Here is a 24,535-nt window from a genome sequence, read left to right as displayed (position 1 = left end):
CGTTCGTGTTTCTCACCTGATTATATTTGTTAGACCGCCCTCACTCCCATGCCCCGCCTAGGATGTCTCATTCCCCTGTGTATTTCGATCTAATAAATACCTAATGGTGTGCTCACTGAGTGTATGTTCACCACAAACAGTTTTCTGCTATAACCTAGCTAGCAATCTAACTGTCACTTTAGATGTAAGGGGCTGGTGTTAGTCGGTTGCGTATCACATTACAGTCAGAAGTCATGACGTTATCGTACAAGTGTGTCTCAAATTAACAGATTTTGTATGTTCTTGCATTGCAAGTAGTTGACTTGGTGGACGTATAAGTTAAGCGCATAAAAAACACCAGTGCACAACTACACAAGTGTGCACTTTGAGACAGCCCATGTCTGACCCGCGGTCACATGATTTTACTGCGTCCAGCACTGATCCTCTTGAGAACGAGTTGAATAAAACCACAGATAAGATACCACGTTCATTCTAATTTGTCTTCTACTAAGGCGTCATTAATTTGTCCCCAAAACTTAAAGAAATTAAGAGCCAACGAGCCTCTTGTAGCTTTCATTTCAAAGAGTTAGCCTATATATCGTGTCTTTTTATGGTTTTGTGTTTGTACACAAAGCCACTTGCTCTTCTTACGCGAGTAGAAACCACTCCCCTTCCTGCTCGGGCTGATGCAATGCTGCAAGCTATAAAATACGGGGAAGCGGTCGCCAATCTCAGAACCACGACGAGTCAAGGAAGAATGCGTACAGAATAAAATAATATTTATTGTCAAATAAGTCCTTTTTATTTATGTAAATATATGTTACAGATTTCCTGTATGTATTGTCCTATTTAACGTTTAAGTGTAGCATATTGTTTGTTAAGTTGCATTCTGTACAGCCGCCGAGAGAGCTACCGCTATTTTTAGACAATAGCTAACTAGCTAGCTCATTGTTAAGGAGTTGACAATTAGTGCCACTGTTCATTTTTCCTGCACAACAAAAGGATTTTTTTTCTTTTAAAAAGAAGAAAAAAAAGAAATCCAAAGACCTTCAAAAATTTACGACTCAAGTAGGTTAACTGCGGAGCATCTCGAGCGAGGTAAGCGGTGACATTTAACGTTAGTTACTCACCTTTACAAAATAATGGTTAACTTAGGCTACATTTGCCAATTAATCATTTTAATTAAAAACGCTTATTTTTGTATTGCACATTAGTTTCCAAATTATGTTTTTACCTGTGTGGCTGAATAAAGTCATTATCATAACGATGCTAAAATATTGAAAAGTAGCCAACATATAGCGGCTAATATTTAGCTAGCTAGGCAGCTGAAGAGAATCATCTAGAACGCCTTAGTTTCCTGTTGTAATGAACCTTCATCTGTGTCCTTCAAACAGTGCAGGCAGCCTTAAGGGTTCTTCTAAATGAATGACGCAAGACCATTGCTGGACGGTTGTGACTCAATTCTGTCTCGAAACTGTGGCCGGTAGCCTATGTTTAAAACCGTAAATACCGCATTATGCCATCTTAAATTAATGAGACCGAGACGAAACCTAAATTGACGAATCTAGGTTATGGTGACACAGGAATGCGCAAAATGGTGCCGTCCCTTTAGGCCAGCACGTGTCTTTGTTTCCTTCTGGATAATGGGTTGTGGTAAATTCTTAAAATTAAATCGAGAGGAAGTGTGGCATTGTTACAATTTACGTATGATAATATGTATATTGTCGTAGCTGTTCGGTTTTTTTTCAAGTGTCGTAAATTTTGGGCGTATTTGAATGATTAATTTTATATTTCCTAATTATACATTTTGATCACATCGGTTATAGTTTTGTTCGTCAGATGTATATATTTATCGTAACGAAACGTAATGGGCTTCTATGGGAAGATTTTGACTGGGACATGAATGAGCAAGCATGGTCAAATGGTCACAATCCTGTGATCTGCTGGGCCGGCTGGTATTTTTCCATTCCTCCAATGCGTCACCCTCCCCCCTCCCCCTCCCTCTACCCCTACCCCTCCCTTTCCGTCTTTCTAAAGACAGATCACTTGATTTCAGATTTATACATTTCGCTGGCTTTGTCCAATATTAGGACATTGAATAAAGCAGACGACATTTATTTGATATTATGAAAAATGGAAGTCGTTCTTTCTTTTACTGATTTTTGATTTACAGGATGAAACAAGCCACAGCCAAAACGGAGATGAGCCGTTTTAACATTGCTCCAGATGACGAAAGTAGCTGTAGTTCAAACAGCAATGATTACAGCTATCAGAAAAAGGCCCCTGATAGCAGGTGAGAAGGGGTATTTGCCACATTTTGAATGACTAAAATTAACATCATTCTGCCCTTTGTATAGTTTATAATAAGTTATTTCTGAGTGACTTCAGTCAGACACTGTGGTCAAAATAAACCATGCTACATTTCCCACATCATTAAATGTATTTAATCATTTAAAATAAAATGGATTCATATAGGTTTTTACTTTCATGTATTGAGTTATTTTCTTTTCATTCAAGTCAATATCAGGATATAGATGCAGAGAGTCAGAATTTCCTGCCAGAACACCAACTCGGGAAAAAGAAGTATGAGACTGAATATGTAAGTCTTCTTCCTTTACTTCTCAGCTACACATTTTGCAATAGCCAGGAGTTACAAATAACACGTTGTGCTTCACAGAGTCCAGGTACCGCCTCTTTTGGGATGTCTGTCTTCAACTTGGGCAATGCTATCATGGGCAGCGGGATCCTGGGCCTGTCCTATGCCATGGCTAACACAGGCATTGCTCTGTTTGTGTAAGTATCTCAGGAAAATATGGTGGATCTTGAAAGGCGTTTGCATATGTGTTTTCATGTTAGGGCTGTCGAATAAATATTCAAACTTCGACAATCAGTCGACTGGGATTAAGACTACCTTACGTTGAGTGCGTGGTCACATCCCTCCCGCCCATCTAAACAAGCCAAACGCATTCCACGTTTGTAATCTGAAAAGTGTTATGTGCTGATTTCTTTTTTTCTTTTTTTTTCTTTTTTTGGATTCTGTCAGTTGGAGAACAGTCAACATTGTAAAAAAAAAAAAAAAAAAAATTCTCAGCACTTGCCGCTGATCATTCTAATTTTTTTGGCGAACAATCTAGCATACCAGACATGTTTCAGTTGATTTGAGTCATCAGCATAACACTAATTTATGTATTTATTTTTTTACTTGGCTTGTAAAAATATTAAGTTGGTAATTAATATTTTATTTCTGCAGGCCAGTGTAACGTTAGCACTAACATAGGCTAGTCCTCTTTATTCTTCGCAAATAGGCTATAGCCTAATAGACACAACCCAGTTTGCACTAAATGTCACCCATGTTGACGATGTTTCTGATAGGCTACCTACTTGAATGTTGACAAAATAAATATTAGTTCACATAACATTGTTCTTGACAATCGGCAGAGCGCCCTCTTTTGGATATAACAGTTCTGACACCTGTTCTGACTATATTCCTCATTTTCTATGCAAAATATAATGATATCCAATAAAATATTTTTGATTTTCTGACAATTTCTAAGAGAAAATCTAAGAGCTGACAGCCCTAGTACCTAGTAGTAGGGTTGTCTTCAAACATTTCTGAGAAATGGTATTTGTTGAATTGGCAAATGGAAATTACTGCTGCTGTTATTTCATTCAGTAATTTGGGGCAAAACTCAGTTGCACACCAGGTGCGAACAACAATCATGTATAAGTACAATGATATTTATATCACATTAGTGCCCTGAAATTGGAAAAGCATGAAATTTAAAGGTCAAAATTCCCTCTAACATACCCTAATCTATACCTGAAGTCATTGAGTAGTGAGCCCTTACAAATTGAGCAAAGCCTACTGGCTGATTACTATACACAGGATTCCTCAAAGTGGATCTAATCCTCTTTGCACTGTCATCCTCAACCGTCAGGACTGACCTATGAGTTGCACAAAGTCCTGGATGTGGGCATAGGGTTGTCCTCGCACACACACAAATATGAATGGAATTCATAAGCTGGCCTTGTTTCTCGTTTTCACCATCACAGGCCCTACAGTAAACCGATTCCTCCCTCCCCTGTAGCTGTTGTGGCAGGAGTTTCAGGATTTTTTTCGTTTAGATATTGATAACCTACTAATGATTCCTCAAACCTGTCACATGGAAGTGCACCCCCCCCATTATTTCATGGTTCAAAACACAATCAGTGATCCAATTAAAATCTTAATCTTCATTTGCATTTCCTCACTCTTCAGCTTTTCTTTTTTTAAACTACTTAGAACATACAGTCCCCTCACGGTATTGGAACAGCAAGGCACGAGACTTGAGTTCAGAATTAAAATTTTTATTTTCTGGTATTTACCACTAGATGTGTTGTTGAACTGCTTTGAACATGGCACCTTTGCTATCAGACTACCCAATTTTTAGGTGAACAAAAGTATTGGAACAGAGTATTTAAGTAAATGAAAGTAAAAACGTGACCCAACGTCCAATCTGCTGCTGTTGAGTACTACAGACAGGGTTGTGCACAATTCCATGGTCACTAAATGTCCAATATTTGCGTGATATAGCATAACACTGTTATGGTACAGAGCTAATGTTAGACAAAAATTGTAAGGGCGGATGATGCAGTCACGATTTTGTGGACATAGACAATATTTTTGCTAGAGGTAAGGTAGCACATTTAGTCAATTTAGCTTTTTCTGGTGGTGATTCTTTAGTTATTCACTTTTAAACGTGTTTACTAGCCAGCTAGCTAGGTACTGTGATTGTGCAGAGCATAGCTGTGACACGTGTGGGCGATTGCCATGATTTGCTTGAAGTTGTTCATGGTGATGTTGCTTGTGGTGGTCTGAACACACTGAGGATGGCTGAAAATCCTTGATGTCTAGCCATTCTTCGCCTCCGTTTCTGGTTCCTCATGTTAATCTTAACAGTTTGTGTACTAGAACGTTAAAAGCTTATCTTGGTCGACCCTGTTTGCTTATTGCTATTGTTATATGTATAGCACACCATTTTAGCTACAGTATCTCCTGTAGCTAGCTCGCTAGCAATCTGAACTGGTGGTATTTCACAAAGCAGGATTACTGCACTGAATAAGCTCATAGTGGCTCTCTTGTTTTATTCAGTGCAGATATCTAACTAATTCTGCTGTCCTGCTTTGCGAAATACCCTCTGAATGCTACTTCTTGAACTTGAAACCTACACAGTTACCAAAATGGTGGTCAATTACCTGAATAGAATACTATCTATACAATTTGGCTTACGTTTTGATGTAACAGAAGATTTTGCCAATGCATTTGATTTTATCTGGCGCAGGGCAATCGTGGTGGTGACATGATTGCTGTGGTCCATTTAAGGCAGGGAATTTTTGCTTTCAATATCCAATGGATAATGATAGGCTACTGGTCTAAAGAATGATCTTTTGTACCAACAAACTTGATTTTTAGAAATCGTCAAAGTACATGATCCTGTTAAATGTAGGTAAGCTAGCTCTGGCTAATATTAGATGCACAGAACGCAACGCAAAAAAAATTAATTGTTCGATTTGATAGAATTGAATAGTGATTACATGTCGTTATAGGCTTTGTGACTGTAAACTTGCCTACATGGTAATATTGCCTGCATGTGATGTGGTGCTGTATTTTACAGTATAATGGGTAGATTCAGTTTGCTGGTAGTTTGACTGTTGTGTCTTCTGTGAATGTTAAGAAATGCCATACAATAGCCTAAGACCTAAGTGGACCTAAGTGAACCACAGCTACAGATTTCAATACCGCAGCATTCAATTCCCTGTGGTGTTTGCATTCTAACCCCTGGAAATAGCTGAAGGTTGCTTGATATAACTTGCTTGTGGATTGCTTGTTCAGGAATGACAGGAAGTTATATACAGCCATAATCTTTCTTAAAATTTTCTAGCCAATGTGTCCATTTGTCATTGGTGGTGAAAGCGCATTAATTTTAAACTGGGTTTACCGTTTCAGTTTCAGAAATTTAATCTGGTCATTTTTGTAAACAACACCACTGGTTAACCATTGAAATGTTCACACCCCTACATGCCAGTACTGATGGACTAGAATTTTATCCGGGCCATTTTGTGCAAATAAAAGGGGAATGGCTGATATAATGTAATTTTTCATGAAGAGATGATGGAAATCACCAATAAATAAACTGGATAAATTTAGCTGTGGTGTCCTTCAGTCTATTTAATGACCATCTAGTAGGTGCATGCAATGCATGTTCGTGTGTGTGTGTGTGTGTCTTTGAGCATGTGACTTGTATGATGAGTGTGTGTATGAGTGAATGTCTTTGTGTAATGCTTAATGTAATGTATTCACTATGCTTAATCTTATTAACAGTAATTTGTGAGAGGTTTGAACCTAAATGTGGTGGGTACTACAATTTTCTCACTGATTTAAACCAATAGCAGGATTTTGAAATGGGGTGCGGGCTTGAAATTGGTTCATGCACCTTAGTAATCGTGAATGTTGTGGATTTAGAATACTGGAAAGTGATGTTATTGGGTAAATGAATATTCTCTGGAATGTCCCCCTTCACAGCATCCTGCTTGTGGCCGTGTCCATCTTCTCCCTGTACTCTGTGCACCTGCTGCTAAAAACTGCCAATGAAGGAGGTACTTGTGTTTCTTTAAAGTCTCGACTGATGGTACTGCTGAATTGGGGAAAAATACATGTTAATTGCATGGGATGTTTCTGTTTTACAGGGTCATTGGTGTATGAACAGTTGGGATATAAAGCATTCGGAATGCCAGGAAAATTGGCTTGCTCCTGCTCCATCACCATGCAAAACATTGGAGGTAAATAACTTGTTGAATGTAAGCTTTCAGCCTTTTATAATGTCATTCTTTAACATGGCCCATTCCGTATAAAAATAAGCCATGCTCAGTATTGACTAAGAAAGTGTCTGAATTACAAATGCATATCCTCTCCATGTACACCTGGAACAAATCGTATGTGCATGACTTTAAAGCTCAGGATGAAGGGGTAATTATATGACGGCACTGAAATATGAGGCCAAGGTTATGACTGCTTTCCCCTCCGCTACATATGAACATACAGCAAAGTATCAATCTCTGACATCAAGTCAGATCTGGGGGCTGTACTACGAAGCATGCATGACACGCTAATCTAAGGTCTAACCCTGGGTTTTTAGTATTACGAAGCTAGCTGACCATTCACTCCTTGGAAGGGGCCGTTCATGTAGAGCTTGGGTGTTTTTGCCAGGTGGAGACGAAATTAATCTTCATGGATGCACTATAAAAGATATAGGTTAGATTCCCAATAGTGAATACAGCATAATGCAAACTTATGGAACCCTGTGTGTCTATCTGCTTCCCTTATTTTTTGAGTTTTATATACTGAGTGGTACTTTTGCCCATCAATCTACACTCAGTAACCCGTAATGACACGCGCGTGTGTATAAGGTCCCACGATTCACACTGCATGTCGGGCAAAAACCAAGCTATGAAGTGCAAGGAACACTAGGTGAAAATTGTGGTGAAGCATAGATCAGGGCAAGGGTATAAGGGTATAAAACCAACCAGGAGAATAGTGCCCTTAATTGTGAAATGAAGTTTGGAACCACCAGGACTAGAATTGGCCATCCAGCCAAACTGAGTAACCAAGCAAGAAGGGCCTTGGACAGGGAGGTAAGCAAGAACCCAATGGTCACTAACAGAACTTTGGAAGTCAGAAGGTCGACCCAACTATTTTTAGCAGCTCTCCAATCAATCAGGCCTTTATGCTTGTGGCTAGACAGAAGCCACTCTTGAGTAAAAGGCATACAACAGCCCACTTGGAGTTTACCAAACAGCATTTAAAGGACTCAGAGCATGAGGAAAAAGATTCTCTGGTCTGATGAGACCAAAATGGAACTCTTCTGGCAGAATTCCAAGCACAATGTATGGCGAACACCAGGCACTGCTCATCACCTGGCAATGCCATCCATACAGTGAAGCATGGTTGTGGCAGAATCATGCTATGAGTGTGCTTTGCAGGGACAGGGAGACTTAATTCATAATTGAGGGAAGGATGATACAGATGATACATGATGCAGCTAAATACAGGGAAGTCCTTGAAGAGGACAGCCGAAGCCCTGGCTTAAACCCCATAGAACACAGGTGTCAAACTCCAGTCCTGGAGGGCCGCAGTGTCTGCTGGTTTTCGGGTTGTTCGCAGAACCTGTGGTGCATTTAAGTCATTGATTGGCTAAAGAATCGACACCTTGTTCTGGAGACCTTAATTGACAGCTGATTGAAAGGAAACCTCAAAAACCAGCAGATACTGCGGCCCCTTAGGGATTCAGTTTGACACCCCTGCCATAGAACATTTGTAGGGAGACCTGAAGATGGCAGTTGAGTCGATTCCCATCTGAAGGAGCTTCAGAGGATCTGCCAGGAAGAATGCACAGTAAGACTCAAAGCTGTAATCGCTGCCAAAGTACTTAAGGCTCTCAATACTTGTATAAAAGAGATTTTTAATAAATGTGCAAACATTGCACTTCGTGATTATGGATTATTGCTTGGCGATTGATGGGGATGCTCCAGTCGGTCAGGCACCGATCGTTATCAGGCGATATTCACTCTAAAAGGTTTGATTGGAGCTCATTATAAAGAGATCAGAAGAGGCGATCAGATTGCTAATAGATAACACAAAATATCTCTGGCATTTCTTTGTACATGGCAAAGGAAGTTTGCTAGAATTGTCTGCCAGTATGCAATGAAATTGCAGTATGCAAAGTGCGTGAAGCAGAAATCCCTCATTAAGGAACGCAGCATAATTTTAATACTACAAACCTCATTAGGCAAGTATGAAAAGCAAGTCAGGATAGCGAGTTAACCCTTTAGCAAGTCAGTCGTCTCACTCAGTTGTCACTCCCCGAAGCAGCTCACCTCTGCGCTAGTGTAGATGGCATTCTTTGCAAACTCTAAAATAAATATCCAGTGAGCAGCAGTTCTGCAGATAGAAACACCTTGTTAATGAGACATGTCCGAGGGGAATGGCTAGACTGGTCAAAGCCGACAAGAAGGTGACCATATTACGACAGTGGTATGCAGAAGAGCATCTCTGAACACACAAAGCATCATAACTCTTAAGTGGATAGGCAGTCTAAAAAATAAGTAAAATCCCTAAAAGTGCTTGGTGAGTGTATATAGGCTATAATGTGTCTATAATGTACTTTCTTGGGTTTCTTAGCTTTGCGACATCATGCTTAGCATTGTGCATTTTTAGCCATAGGAAAGCCAAAATATTTGTCAAGCTGCTCTTTAGCCAAGCATAGGCTATTTTATTGGTTTCCATTTCTTTCATAATCTACATGACTTAATAAAAGAATATGAATATGTTGCATGTATACCACGATCTGGGTGACTACTTGATTCTGATTGGATGCAAGGTGGTAATTCAATTCCACTAGTCCTTCAAAGCGGGCGGCACGGATGGTGCAGTGGGTAGCACTGCCACCTCACAGCAAGGAGGTCCTGGGTTCGAATCCCCGTTGGCCTCTGTGTGGAGTTTGCATGTTCTCCCCGTGTCTGCATGGGTTTCCTCCGGGTACTCCGGTTTCCTCCCACAGTCCAAAGACATGCATGTTAGGCTGATTGGAGAGTCTAAATTGCCCGTGGGTATAAGTGTGTGAGTGAATGGTGTGTGTGCCCTGCGATGGACTGGCGACCCGTCCAGGGTGTAATCCTGCCTTTCGCCCAATGTATGCTGGGATAGGCTCCAGCCCCCCTGCGACCCTGTTCAGGATAAGCGGGCTCAGATAATGGATGGATGGAAAGCTTGGCAGGTAGTCCCCATCAAAGTTATAAAAGTTAATTGCCCTTCTAAATTCATACACTGCCTGCGGTTTGCTGTGAGGTGATGCGCAAAGTCAGCAGTGTGATACAAGTTAATAGGGTTTTTTTTTTACCAAGACTTAGTCATGCCAAGAAAGCTATTTGCATTTAACAATTGTGAAATGGCATCTAAGTATTGATCGTTTTGTGAAGTACAGTAATGTTAAATCGAGATATTAATAGCCGTAAGCTCTGTAATGTTTTGGTAGTTTGCTCGTTAACTTTACTAGCTATGTGACGTCCTGAAATGGTTGTTTGTAAATGGACAACTCTCTAACCTTGTTTGCTAAATTGTGTGATATAGTTGTGTAATGTTTGGCTGAAAACTATTTTGGCTTTTAAAATCTTTTATGCAAAAATCTTTCCTGTGAAATTGCAATTACGACACCGGTGTGAAAAATGTAAGGTGGCCTGGCAATTACGAATAAGAATCCAATGTAAGCCTTGTTTCAACCTTTAACCAAGATAAAAAAATAAAAAATAAAAACCGGCCATCTGGCTAACTTCTCCATTTTGAACAGAACTTAACCAACATATGTAAACATCGCAACATGCTGGAACGGTAGCCGCCAGCAGCTTGAAGTTGGTTCCAGCAAATGGTTTTATTTTGAGGGTGAATTGCCCCAAAATATAAATGACTCCTGCTTATGTTTTAATCTTTGGTAAAAGGGTTTAAACTCCTAAAAGGCGACCATCCGCATCGTCGGGTGGTTTTCGCCTCCGCATCTTGCGTTAAAACCACCTTGTTGTGAATTATTCCTTAGCCTAAGTGTTACCTGTCATTAATACTTAATAATTAATAATATGTGTCATTAATAAATTTATACTTTCTCAGCTCTTTATTGTATTGTTTTCTTCTGAGTAGTTAATGGTAAATGGTAAATCAATGGTAAAATAATAAATAATGCTACATAGTACATAGAAGGCTTTAAACAAAAGATCCCTCATCCACCTTGTGATTGGTATTGGTCGATTCTAATTCCAGTCATCAGAGATGGGTGATTGGCCAAAAACCCTGATCGGCGCATCCCTACTATGTATATACTTCTTGAGTTTAAGAATGAACTTTTTAGCTTCAGGTATATCGGGAAGGTGTTGCGGCGACCTTCCATGCTGAGCACCCCCCCCACCCTTACAGTGATGGGCCAATTATACCACTCCCTTGTAAGCCGGCACGACTTTTGGCATCACCGGGATGATGAGAAATGCGCCACTCGAGTAGCTTATGAGTAGCCAATGGTGCACTGCAAGTTGATAACCACCTTTTATAGTACAGGTTAAGGCCGATTGAGGTTGTTTGGTTTTGTGAAGCTAGGTTACGCAAAGAAACCCAAGGTATGTTTAGCTTCCTTCGTAGTACACCCCCCTGATCCATAGTGTAAATCTTGTTTTACTTTATGGTGAGTTTTGAAGCTTTACTGGGATTTCAGAAGAGAAAATGTTTGCTAAGGAAGATCTTTGTCTTTTACTTTTCAGCCATGTCCAGCTACCTATTCATTGTCAAGTATGAGCTGCCCATCGTGATCCAGGCCTTTCTAGGCATGAAGGACAATACTGGGTACACTGCCTGCTGCATAACACACAAGTCTATAATCAAGAGTACTGAATCAGGCTTTTCATTTCAGACTATCTGCTCCTTTAGCTTAAAGTACTCTTAACTCGGCCACAATTTCTTTTGAATGAATTTGCCACTGATCATACTAATGAAGCCCATTCTCATATTTGAAGGCTTTGGGTAATAATAATCAGTCTTGTCTGAAGTGTTTAATGTGAATAAAACCCTTTTAAGCCAGGCTTTAGTACCTTGATGAATGCTCAGATGGACAGCTTGACTCGTATGCCAATTGTTTGACCATGGGTGCAAAAATTTGGGCACCCCTGGTTTAAATGTCTATTACGCTGAATCTGTAGGTGATCGAAAGCATTAAGCATCTGTATGCAAATTATGCAAAAGAGAACCTTCAGAAGCCTGAAGCCTTTTGAAACCATGTGCTTTGGACTGAGGAAACTTGAACTTTTTGGCCACCACCAAATAAGGTATGCAAGGAAAAAAATGGTCTTTGTAGAGAACACCTTGCCAACTGTTAAGCATGCCGGTGGATCCATTATGCTTTGGGGTTGTGTGGCAGTTGGGAGCCCAGGAAATATTTTGCAAGTGGAAGGAAGAATGGAAGGTCAGTCCAAACATTGAAATTGAAGAGAGGTTGAGTATTCCAGCAAGACAACGAGCCAAAGCATACCTCGAATTCTTTGAAATGTGAAGAAATATTTAACATTGTACCAGATTCGCTTCTGTTCACTTTGATATAAATTGTCAAAGGCTTTTTAACCACAAGTGCCCAAATGTTTTGCTCAGCACTGTATATTACGATTCATGATTCCTTTCAGATCAGCCCACAAGTCAGGGATAGTAATTTGGGGTTCATGAAATTACATCACATCTACATTACATCTTTCATCACTGAGTCACCAAATCTGAATTAAAATTTTGCGTGTCCATGCTCTTCATTCCAGAGCGTGGTATCTGAATGGAGACTACCTTGTACTGCTGGTCTCTCTGGTGATCATCTTGCCATTGTCGCTGTTGCGCAACCTGGGTAAGCATCTCCTCTGTCAGTCACAGTGAAGGGAGCAATGTCATGCTGTCCTCGTAGTTAGTTAGTAGGGCTGTCAAACATATTCAGTATAGATTTTATATTCAAATGCTATTCAAATTGAAAAAAAAGAAATCGCATTTGAATATGAAAGAAGAAAATGCAGCTGTGTTGCCTTGAACCAAAAATGTCTCCTGTTTTAGTGCCGCCAATGTTGAAAACATTCTCTGAAGTCTGTGGGTTATTTGGAACATTGCTATCATGCTGTTACTTGACAGACAGGAGGGCACTTTAATTCCCTGGTTCCTTGGTGCTATCCGAATTTCTTTTTCTTTTTTTCTTCCTCAGGTACACCTGTTTCATGATAAATCAGAGCGTCCCGATGAAATCTGCTTAAATGTTTGCTCATATGAACTTGCTTAGTGTTCACTCCTACATATAACAAATTGTCAGAAAATGCTTTAACATGCTTTGCATGTACCCGTTCATATCCATAACGTGGAATGTCCGAAACGATGAAGGGTCTGTGAAGGAAAAAAAAAAATAATAATCTACATTTGTGAAGCTGAATCTTAACCCCTTAAGTATCGCTCCTTTTCTTGAAAATGACATACCCAAAATAAAATGGCAACTTATTATTATTTTTATTTTATTCTTTTAACCCTTTTGATTACAGACATAATCCATAACCAGGTGTCTTGTGAAAGGTAACCATTTGGGGTTGTTTTCCAAAATAATTATTGACTGGGTACCGATTATTATGGCGGTGTCTGGCGCCCTTAGAAATACAATGGAGCCACAGCCACTTTCAAATTTGATGCCAATATCCCTCAGTGAGCATTTTGCATAGTTTTTTCTAAGCTGTGTCTAGGCAGTTGTCCAGAAAGGACATTTGGAGACTCCAAAAGGACACATGTCTAAATGATTTTATGGGTCTTATGGCGTGTACATTAGTAAGCAAAATTCTGTATTTTACAACCCACTTTATTCTGAAAAAGTGTTTGCACTTCACATCACCTCTCATCCTCCCCCTACCTCTCCCTCTCCTGCTTTCCTCAGCAACAGGTCGAGAAGATTGTAAAAAATATGTACAATAATCACAATAATATTTTCTGTAATATATTAATATTTAAGTTTGTCAAATATGCGACCAACAGATTCCATAGTTTCATATGCTATTTATTGTTTCGAAAGCAGGCTTGTTCCTTAGCATTTATGTGCATACTGAATAATGCAATATTTCAGAAATTTTATTTGGATGCTTCCTTATATAAAATGGGGTCACGTCAATGAAAATGGCCTCTATTGGAGCCAAAGGTGTTTTCAGTCTTCCTCAGAAATATTCACTCATTCTCAACCTTTATGGCCATAAAATCTGTTGAAGCGTAACAGTCTCTGCGTGTGTATTGAAAAGGCTACGGTTTTATTACGCAGGCCAAAAAATGCTGTGTTTTACGTAAGCTTTACAAACTATACATTATTGGAAACGTAATGGCAGCTAAAATGTTTCTCATTCGTTACTTCAATACCATACCACTAGGCGGAGCTGAATTTCTTGCTCACGGATGGGGATCATTCCTTTTAATGGATTAACAATACTGATCAGATAAGCTCATACATGTTTCCTGTCCTGTTATTGTGATCCTGTGATTGAAACTGCTTGCTCTGTAGGACCTCATCTGCTTTCCTCAACTGCTCTTCCTCCTTCTCTCTTTTAGGTTACTTGGGTTACACCAGCGGCTTCTCTCTGCTGTGCATGGTGTTCTTCCTGATAGTGGTAAGCCTTGGTGCTATTGTTTATGCTATTTATATCAATCCTCCCCTATCTAGGCTCCTATCCTGGACAGCTCCATGGTTGAAATCTTACATGTGTAGATGTTCAGATACCTTCTTTATTTAAACTGGAGTACTGACAAATTTAATGTAATTTTCAAAAACATTTTTTGGGCCATCTTAATAGTTAAATGTCCACATTTTAAGTCTGATAGTAGCCTAATTGCCAAATTAGAGATCTAAGTTTACATTCACATTGTGCTGTGTAACCTCGGAGTTGCAGAAGGCTGTAGTTAAATCTCTGTAGTTTACGTCCAGGCCTGCTAGTCGATTGTGTGTCTTTCTATTTATTTATATATATATATATTAAATGCATCGCTTAAAATAATAATTCTTCATGTTTTCATCCCTCTTCCCTATGGCTTCTGTCTGATAGACTTGATTGGCATTAAATCTGTAAATATGATGCTGTTAACGAACTTGGGTCAAGCAATATTTGTTTGATATAATATGCTAACAGCGGATCTATTTTACCATAGGCGAATGGTGTAATGTTTTTACTTTTACGCTGATACAGGTCTCTGTACAATTTGTTTTTCTGTAACGGTAAACTTTGCCAATGCATTTCATATGGCATGGGACAATTGTGGTGGTGAGATTAATGTGGTCCATTCTTTGCTGAAAGCAGGGAAATTTTCCTTTCAATAACCGATGGATAAACAGCCTAATGATAATGTATTGCTTAGTTTAATTTTCTTTATTTTTCCACTATGCATTTTTATGTGTCATCCCATAATAAATTGTGGTATCGGATCAGTGTCTATGCACTCACCGATACCCGTTCCAGCTTTTTTGGGCTGTATCGGAGGCATTTCCAATACTGGCACTGGGACTCTTATTTACATGTATTCAGTTTACTTGGGGTACAAATCAGTGCATTTGAAAACAAAACAAAACTTATTCCATGTATTCACATTATCTTAAAGATTAAATGGTGGTTGAATGTGATTGCCAGTTGTCTTTAGGTAGTAACAAAACACATTTTTTCATTATTCAGTCATTTAAATGTATTTTCCTAAGCCTAAATTTCCCACTATAAAAGTTCACTGAAATGTTTGTGGTAATGAGAACTGTCAATTAACTATGAATGACAAACCATGCCCCCACTTTCCTCATATTGTTGTTTACCATAGCTACCTCCATGATAAATGCTCATCTTGGGGAACTGAATTTTCATAAGCTAGCTAACTTAGTATATTGACTATCGATTGCTAAGATAAGGGCACTGACCTATCCCATAATAATGTTTGCTAGCTAGCCAAGTTAAGATAAAAGCACAACTATTACATCCTTATGAAAGCAAACTAGCTAGCTAACGTTATCGATAACATCACCTTATGAAAGAAAGCAAACTAGCTAGCTATCTAAATTTAATATAACCACAAATAGTCTAGTAGTCGTTAAAGGGCACTCTTCCAATTTAAGTGAACCTAACGTTAGTCAAATATTTGCATTGTCTTGCTTGTGCCGCCAACTGCGTGGATCGGTTGAAAATAGGACGATAAATTGAACATGCCTGCTTCTCCAAAACTGAAGAAGGACATATTTAATATTTTCATTGTGTTTCTTCAGTGCCTTCTTGTGCAAATAGCATATAAAAACCTAGAAAGTGTGACCAACCACCATGTTAATCCTTTAAACCAAGGTCATGTTTCTTGACATTTCTTAAAACCCAGGGTTTTCTCCCTGACCATGTGTTAAAAGTATTTTCAGTCACTCCTAAAATAGGTCCGATGCATACTTACGATTATTAAAAAATATAACTGTATACATTTCCAGAATTCTTCTAAATGTACAGCCCTACCATTCGCATTCACACAGTAGTCTGCAACAGCCAGAATCATCTTTGGGGGTGTATAGGCGGGGTTGATAACGGGGGGCGTAGACATCTTTTTTTCCTCAAAGGTACACGTGTTTGGACGGGTAGAAAACCAAAAACAAACGGTTATGAACATTCAGAACTTTGAAAACAACCTGCACCCTGTTGCACCAAAGTAACCCGTAGCAATTAAAATGCAAACTACCGAATTAGACACTTCAAGGTTCAATAGGTAATTTCGGACTTCTAACGGTCAAGAGAGGAATTGCAACAACAGACAACCTCAAACCACAACACTGTATGCTTCCCACAGTCTGTATATAACGTGTAATATAAATCGTTATTATACACTTTGGTGTTCTCATGCACTGTTTTGGGAAGCTGACACTGACAAACGCAACAGAGCCTGCTGTGTTCTAGTAAGAAAATGATCGACGAACAGGTGACTTTGAGATCTTGACTTTGGTGTGCTACCCTACACGATTTATAGTTTTCACTTTAGCTAACCAACTCGATTGTGAGCAAGCAAGTTGTTTGGCTGCGTAACTAGCTGGCTATTTGACTAAGATATGATAGTCTACCACAAACAATGCAACTCCAACTTGCAGTTTGAGAGAGAGAAACGTTTACGAATGATTGAACGCGTAAAGAGACAAAAGGAACGTGTAGCTGCCCAAATTGCACTCCCGACAAGCGATCATTGAAACTGTATACTGTATACTGTATACTATTGCTTATCTAGTATAGCTAATTTGCTTGTTGCTACCGATAACAAACTGGTATTGTTTTAAAACTAGATATGTAGTCTTCGCTTGAATAATAAGCAATAGTACACAGAGTTTCAGTGATTGTTTGTGTCGCTCCCCAAATTGTACTCCAGACAAGCAATCAGAATACGCCTCCAACTGGCTGTGGCAGGTGGAACCATTTTTCAACGAATGAGCTTTAATTGCTGTACTGCTGTACAGCTGTACAATGTTTTGATGCATTGGACGGCCCTACAAATGTACACTTTGAGTTTATAGTCCTTCAATTCGGGTTTCAGTTAGTCAACGTGAGGCTTTTTCAATGCTGGGAAGGGATACAATGGTCTTGTAACAATGTTTTAACACAAAAATCTTGCCTATTGTACCTTTAATGTGCTGAAATGGCTCTTTCAATTAAAGAAACGCTTTGGAACTCTTTGCAATTTGTAAAAAATCCAAGATTACCATTATTTCTCATACGATATAAAGGTTTGGCTGAAAATTGCTCAACGATTCTCTTTTCTGTGCTTGTCGCTTACAAATAACCTAAAGAATACATAAACCAGTCAGTGGAGTGAAGTACATTTCCAGTTTCATGTTTCTGGTCATATAAATGTCTCCTTCATTTTCTCTTCAGGTTATATGCAAGAAGTTCCAGATTCCCTGCCCCCTTTCAGGAGATCACGATACACTGAACATCACCCTGAACAACACTGGATATAATCAGAGCACCAGCATTCTTGACAGGCTGCCAAACACCACGACCCATGATACCGAGGATGTGTGCCGCCCCAAGTACTTTGTCTTCAACTCCCAGGTGAGCTGCATGAAATTCCAAAGGTTGAGCCTGTTACTTCATATAACCAGGGAGAAAAGCGTCAATGGTATTTTTCTCCCAGTACTTTAAAGCTCTTATTAAAAAAAATAAATATACATTTTCTCCCCCCCATTTCAGACCGTGTATGCTGTGCCCATTCTCACATTCGCATTTGTGTGCCATCCAGCAATCCTGCCAATGTATGAGGAACTGAAGGAGTGAGTATCGCCGCTTTGAGATCACTGAGCTACATAAACACACATTATCAGTGGTGCATAATAAGAAAATGCTATATTACACCCGTTTGAAATGCTGAGTGAACCTGTTCTCTCAACAGTCGCTCCCGCAGGCGGATGCAGGGTGTGGCCAATGTTTCTTTCCTGGCTATGTTCATCATGTACCTTCTGGCAGCCCTCTTTGGCTACCTGACCTTCAATGGTGAGCAATTGTGTCCCTCTACACTGAACCAAATCTGTTTATTTTAAAATGGTGAATAAAGGCTTGCGGATTAGCCCAGAACAGGGGCAGGACACTTATGTAAGAGGTGACCCTGTGAAAAGCCACTATTGGCACAACTGTGTGCATTCTGTAAATATCAAGGTTTACAAGCATAAATTGGGGCAGAACTATAGGAATATATTTTAGTCTGAAAGATTTATTCAAACCTGCTAACTTGTATACATTTTGTATATATTTCCAAATCAAAGTACACTGGTACACATTGTTGCTTTAGAATCTAATGATTATAAATAGACACATTTGCTTAATAAATTTACGAGAAATAAATGATTAAATGTAATAAATGGCAATCTTATATAAGGTCAATTAGTCCACTGTGGAACTCCCATTGTCCAGGGTTTGTGGGTGTCTTATTCTTGGCAAAAATGTAGTCTCCAGATAAAATTCTGCTGGGGTTTATTTGGGAATCATAGTAATGTTAGAGGTGACCGCTTAAGGGTTGGAGGTCTACCAAGTTTGTGGTAGTGACATGGCCATGGCATGACTTTTTTTATGATTATTTTTTTTTTTTTTTTTTTTTTACGTTTCTAGAGCATGTGGAACCTGAACTGCTTCACACCTATTCCAAAGTATATAAGTTTGATGCAGTCCTCCTCGTGGTGCGCCTGGCAGTTCTGACTGCGGTCACCCTGACAGTCCCTGTGGTTCTCTTCCCGGTAGGTACTACAACACCTGTAGTAAGGTGAGAGTACGTTTCTGAAAGTGTCTGGTCTTCGTTTCTGAAGGCTGTTCCTCCTTCTAGATACGCACGTCGGTGAACCAGCTCCTCTGTGCCTCCAAAGAATTCAGCTGGGTCCGCCACTCACTCATCACCCTCCTGCTGCTGGGGGCAACCAATGCTCTGGTCATCTTTGTGCCCACCATCCGTGATATCTTCGGATTCATTGGTAGGCCTTACTCAATTGTTGCATACCAGTTCACTGAAGATTACAATGCTCTGATCTGACACACTCATTGATGTCCATAGGTGCCTCTGCTGCTGCCATGCTGATCTTCATCCTTCCCTCCGCCTTCTACATCAAACTTGTCCAGAAGGAGTCCATGAAATCAGTCCAAAAGATTGGGGTAAATGCTCATGCCCTAGGGAATGGAAATCTTGCAAGTATAGGGCGCTCAAGGTGTAGGGCAGTACAGAAGGTTAGGTTATGTGTCGATTAGTTGGAATACAAGGTTGCTGTCAAATACAATACATGGCAGTCAAATTAGAGGGTGCTTTGTGCAGTCAGAGTATAGGGCATTTGGTGTACTAAAGTCAGAGTGCTAGCCATTCAGTATGTGTAGAGCACTTATTGTAGGAAAGTAAGAATGTTATCGCTGTGTTCTAAATCTGCATGGACGACTAAGCTTCAACTTGTGTCTCTGCAGGCCACCATCTTCTTGTGCAGTGGATTTTTGGTCATGATTGGCAGCATGTCCCTGATTATCCTTGACTGGATCGTCAATGCTTCTGCATCTGGAAATGGCCACTAGTTTCAGGGGATCCGCAACCTCACCCCCCTAGCTGTTCTCCTTGAGTAGAGCTGGGAATCCTTGAAATGGATAACCTGGGTCAGAAAGATGCGTTTCATTGCTGAAGACCATGATCTACAGCTGCACTGGGCAGAGATGTGTGTGTGTGTATATGTGTATATATATACATATCTCTGCCCTGTGTGTCTTGCCTACATGTGTGTGTGTGTGTGTGTGTGTGTGTGTGTGTGTGCACTTGCCAACATCCATGCATGCATACAGTACCATGCAAAAGTCTTGGGCAAATGACAAAAAAAAGTTGCTGTCAAAAGTAATTATGTCAACCATTTTAAATATCGGAAAATGTATTATAAAGAGCAGTGAAGTTAAAAATCAAATCAGTATTTATTCTGACCACCCTTCACCTTTTAAAACTGCATAAATGCTTTTGGGTACACTGCAGTTTTATAAGAATCTGCTGGTAGGTGGTACCAAATATTATTCTGCAGACTTTGCCTGTCTCACTTGCTTCTGGCTATGCTGGTAATCCCAGACAACCTTAATCAAGTTTTTATCTCAAAGGTGGTCTGTTTCTTAATATTTTACTTTAACGAAATGCAAAAATGTCACTAACATTTAATTTTTTGGAAAATCTCAAATATCCTCTTGTACTGGCACTAATGCAGAAAACAAACAAAAAAAGATAAAAATATCAAGACCAAATTTATATTGAAAGTATAATCTAGGCTGCCTCTGACATTTGCACAGTATGTGCATGCATACATATAGTGCAGCCCTTAAGTATTTGGACAGTATCTGTTCTTTTGGTTTACTCCAGCATGTCGGATTTGAAATCAAATCTGATGTTAATGTGCCAACTGTCACCTTTTAATGTGAGGGTATTTATATCCATGTTGGGTGATCTGTGTAGGCATTGCATATCAACCCCCCCCTCCCCCCCCCCCTTCATTTCAGTTAACTTTGCCGTTACTGATTATTCAGGTGTATTCAATCGCATCGTTGGTGCAGCTATAAGAAAGCATCTTGTCTTGATTTAGGCTTTTAATTGCCGTTGGACTCTGTTGGCGTTTGTCAACATGAGGACCATACTTATTGTGCCAATGACAGTCAAGGAAGCTATTATGAGGCTGAGAACAGTCTGAGCCAAACAATAGGCATATCATTTAGAAAAACGAGAACATGATGAATGAGCTCCATAATGGCAAACTGGCTAGTAGGCCAAGGAAGACATCTACAGTTGATGACCAGATGATTCTTGCCATAATGAAGAAAAAAAACCCAAACCACCTGTCCAACAGATCAGAAACACTCTCCAGGAAGCAGGAGTGGATGTGCCAGTGACTAAGCTCTGCAGAGCACTTAATAAACAGAAGCTACTCTGCGAGATGCACCAGTTAGCCATCCTGCTTTTACAGTGAAGTAGTACCTAAAAGAGCCTGCAGAGTTCTATAAAAAGGTCTTGTGGACGGTTTGACTTGTATCAGAGTGATGGCAAAAGCCAAAAGGATAAATGGAACTGCTCAAGATGTTATAGTTTGGGCCTGTATGGCTGCCACAGATGCTGGCTCACTTGCCTTCAATGATGATATACATGTTGTTGGCAGCAGCAGCAGCAGAATTAATTCTGAAGTGTAGAGAAGCATCATATCTGCTCATGTTCAATCAAATGTCTCCAGACTTTTGGACGGTGCTTCAGCCCACAGCAAGTCAATGATCCCAAACATAGACCAGTGCTCTCTTCTTAACAATGTCCAACAATGTTGTTTCTCTAAGCCTAATGTCTGGACTGTCTTATTTCTCAGCCTCATATAATGGGTGGATTATGTATAAAAATGGATGGAATTCCTACACTGATCACCCAATATGAATCTAAATGCCAAATCCAATGTTCTGGAGTACAGAACCAAAAAAGAAATTGTACCACTCTCCAAATACTTTAGGACTGCACTGTACACACACACACAATTTCCCAGAGAATGTTATGAACTGTGTACAGTATGCTTGTAGGCTGCAGAATTGGCAGGCTTTTAAAAAAAAAAAGGCAGGCTTTTTTTGTTTTCGTTTCGGTACAGTGTACATTTTTTACTGTAAGTAAGGACATGAGTCTCGGTTTAAACACAGAAGATAATGGATTTCTCCTCTGGGCACTGAAGGCTACAGCTATACAGGTGGTACAGCATCAATCACCTGGAGCTGGGGTTGGTGTGGAGCGCTTCAAGGTCAGAAGGACATTTGCTGCAATGAAACGGTTTTGCCATGTGGTACCTAATTTGCGGTTTACTTTGCAAACAAACATTTGTAACTGGTGCTTTTACTTTTAAAGCACTTTACTGTTCTGCTCATTCTTCTCTAGACATTGCTGTCTGTTTTTTTGATGAAGTTTTTAGAAAGTTTAGCAAGATTTACCATCAGGCTGTTTAGAATTTCCTGGCAGACACAACAGTTTTATTTATGAAACTTGAAAAGAATAATTCCATACAAACTTGAATTGCTTGTCTCCGACATGGCAGTGGCAAAGCTGCAGCTTTAAGCACAGAAGCATTTACCATCAAGCAGACTACCCTACAGGGGGAGCTCTAGTCATCAAATACACTTCTGTATTCTATGTTCCTTGGCAGTACCATTCAGTGACAGTGTTAAAACATTTAAGTGCAAAGACCAAACGTAACCAAAGCAGGTTCACAGACCAGACTGCTGGGGCAGGTACGTGTCCTAATTGTTTTCATTACAGCTTGACACAAAACCCCAACTTGAACTCTAATTCAGAAGATGATTAGAGTCAAAGAATTTTACACTGCTAACTTGCAACCCATGCAGGACCATTACACACTTGCTATGTAATCCACGGTATCTCTTCCGCTGCAAATTTCACCCAGCCACACTAACTATGACTGTCCAGGTATTTATGGAAAAAGAATTCAATGTAATTTAATCTATTTTACTATATTTATATATTGTATATATGTATATATCTGCTGAACTGTATATAAGCTTTATTTTTGTTTTATCTTTTTCAAAGATGTGTTGGAGCTGTGTAAATGATTGGTAAGTTTCACTTATGTACTTGCCATGCGAGTTCCCCCACCAGCTTTTTTTAACTGTATAAAAATCCATTCCTCATTGCACTTACTCTTTCAGAAGGATCATTACACCAGTGTACGGGAAGAAGAGCAACCACCCCTGTTTGATTTCCAGTTTTCAGTGATTTGCGTTGACTGTAGAATTGGTGTGTGTGTCCTGCTTCTCTGTATACAGTATTAAATGATGTATGCAAACTGTGAAAGAGTTGGAGAGTGTATGTGCTAGTTGGTCACCCTTGGGCAAAGAGGGAGCATTCCTATCCGTGCTACACTCTTGTTTCAATGAAACATGTATATCATGTAATTATTGTCAGAATAAAGCTACAGGTATCCCCTTATGTCATGTCATACTTTCTTTGGGGAAAGAAAGCTTGTGTATTATATTTTATATGGTTTCATTGTTCATTATCAATGCAAGTGTTCAACTGATAATCCATAACCCACAATATATTGTTGGTGTGTTACATACACATATTAGTGATGTATTCATTTAAAAATTAATTTGCCACAGGATCAGATTAAATAAGGTCTACAGATCACTTGCAGGTAAATGTTCTTTTTTAAAGGAGTGACCACTTTCTAGGTTTTTATATGTAATTTGCACAAGAAGCCATTGAAGAAATGTGATGAAAGTATTAAATATGTCTCCTATTTTTTGGTGCATTTTAAAGTAAGCATTTTAAAGTGTCTTATTTTTAAGATGTTGCGAATTTTCTCATAGTGTGTCACATGAGCACTCCCCTTATCCCTCCCCATAACAGGCAAGGCAATGAAAATCTTTTTGGCATGGAAGAGCCAGAAGCAGCTCTTCTGTCAGTTCATACCTGGTATGACACAGTCCCGGACCTGGCGCAGACAACTCTCTGCCTAAACAAACCTAAGTACCCCTCTTTGAAAGCTTACCGAGATCGAAGTGGCCAATGACCAACGGAGATCAGGTCTCCTCCCAGGATCTCCTTCAAAAATAACAAAGCAAAATAAGTGTCCCGTTGGAAGGATGCAATCCAGCTGGCAACATTCTCCCTTTACTGGAGCCACTATACAGTGAGCAGAGGGGTCAATCAAAGTCACAGCACGAGTGAGGTGCTGGGGCAAACGGATGAAAAAGGGTTGGCCAGGAATTAGGCGTTAGGGTTGCAAGAGTCAAAATCCAATCAGCAAACAAAGCAAGCAAGACTGGGTGAGATTTGTAAGTCAAACACAAATACAGTCATACATGAGTCAACAAAGTCAAATCAATAATCCAGTCGCACGCAAAGGGTCGCAGAGCTATTCTACCCAGATCAGTCAGAGTGGCGACCTTTACATAGAAATTAACCGGTAGGTGGCAAACTGGAGAGAGTTGTGCATCCAGCGACGATGCACAACTGCAAATACAAAAGCTTATGACAGGTCGTGTCAATACCAGATAGGATAGGCTTAGTTGTCCTTGTGCGTCGATGAGCTATGGTCGCCAACACCCTGTCGCCGGTTTGTGGTTTGTCCCACTGTCGGTTGGTACTCGCCACTCCTGACCAGGAGTACACCACAAGCCTTGCCGTTTCAACCCAGTTGCTTGGCCATAACAACTTGGCTCTTGTCAAAGGCACGCAGGTCTTCAACAATGCCCATTTGTCCTATGAGAACCAACTGTTCGTCTACCATCTAATACAGCGGGAGCAATAATTATTTGATCCCTTGCTGATTTTGTAGGTTTGCCCACTTACAAAGAATGGAACTGTGTAGAATTTTAATCATAGGTACATTTTAATAGAGACAGAATATCACAAAATAATCCACAATAACAACATCATATAAATTTTATGAATTTAATATAT

General features: G+C 39.7%; 1 protein-coding gene across 1 annotated transcript; it reads left to right on the top strand.

Annotated features, from left to right (window-relative positions):
- Nucleotides 1–685: 685 nt before the first annotated feature.
- On the top strand, nucleotides 686–23,056 carry slc38a2 (solute carrier family 38 member 2). The gene is made up of 16 exons (XM_061250614.1): nucleotides 686–1,077; nucleotides 2,153–2,272; nucleotides 2,497–2,578; nucleotides 2,657–2,772; nucleotides 6,542–6,615; nucleotides 6,706–6,798; nucleotides 11,317–11,398; nucleotides 12,355–12,437; nucleotides 14,153–14,211; nucleotides 17,470–17,649; nucleotides 17,788–17,867; nucleotides 17,987–18,087; nucleotides 18,700–18,824; nucleotides 18,911–19,055; nucleotides 19,136–19,233; nucleotides 19,534–23,056. Exons 2-16 carry the CDS (start codon nucleotides 2,154–2,156, stop codon nucleotides 19,636–19,638), a joined length of 1,542 nt encoding a protein of 513 aa, XP_061106598.1. The 5' UTR covers nucleotides 686–1,077; nucleotide 2,153; the 3' UTR covers nucleotides 19,639–23,056.
- Nucleotides 23,057–24,535: the final 1,479 nt, after the last annotated feature.

Source organism: Conger conger, chromosome 8, assembly GCF_963514075.1.
Source record: "Conger conger chromosome 8, fConCon1.1, whole genome shotgun sequence".
Lineage (NCBI taxonomy): Eukaryota > Metazoa > Chordata > Actinopteri > Anguilliformes > Congridae > Conger > Conger conger.
This window is presented reverse-complemented; position numbering and strand designations above follow the sequence as displayed.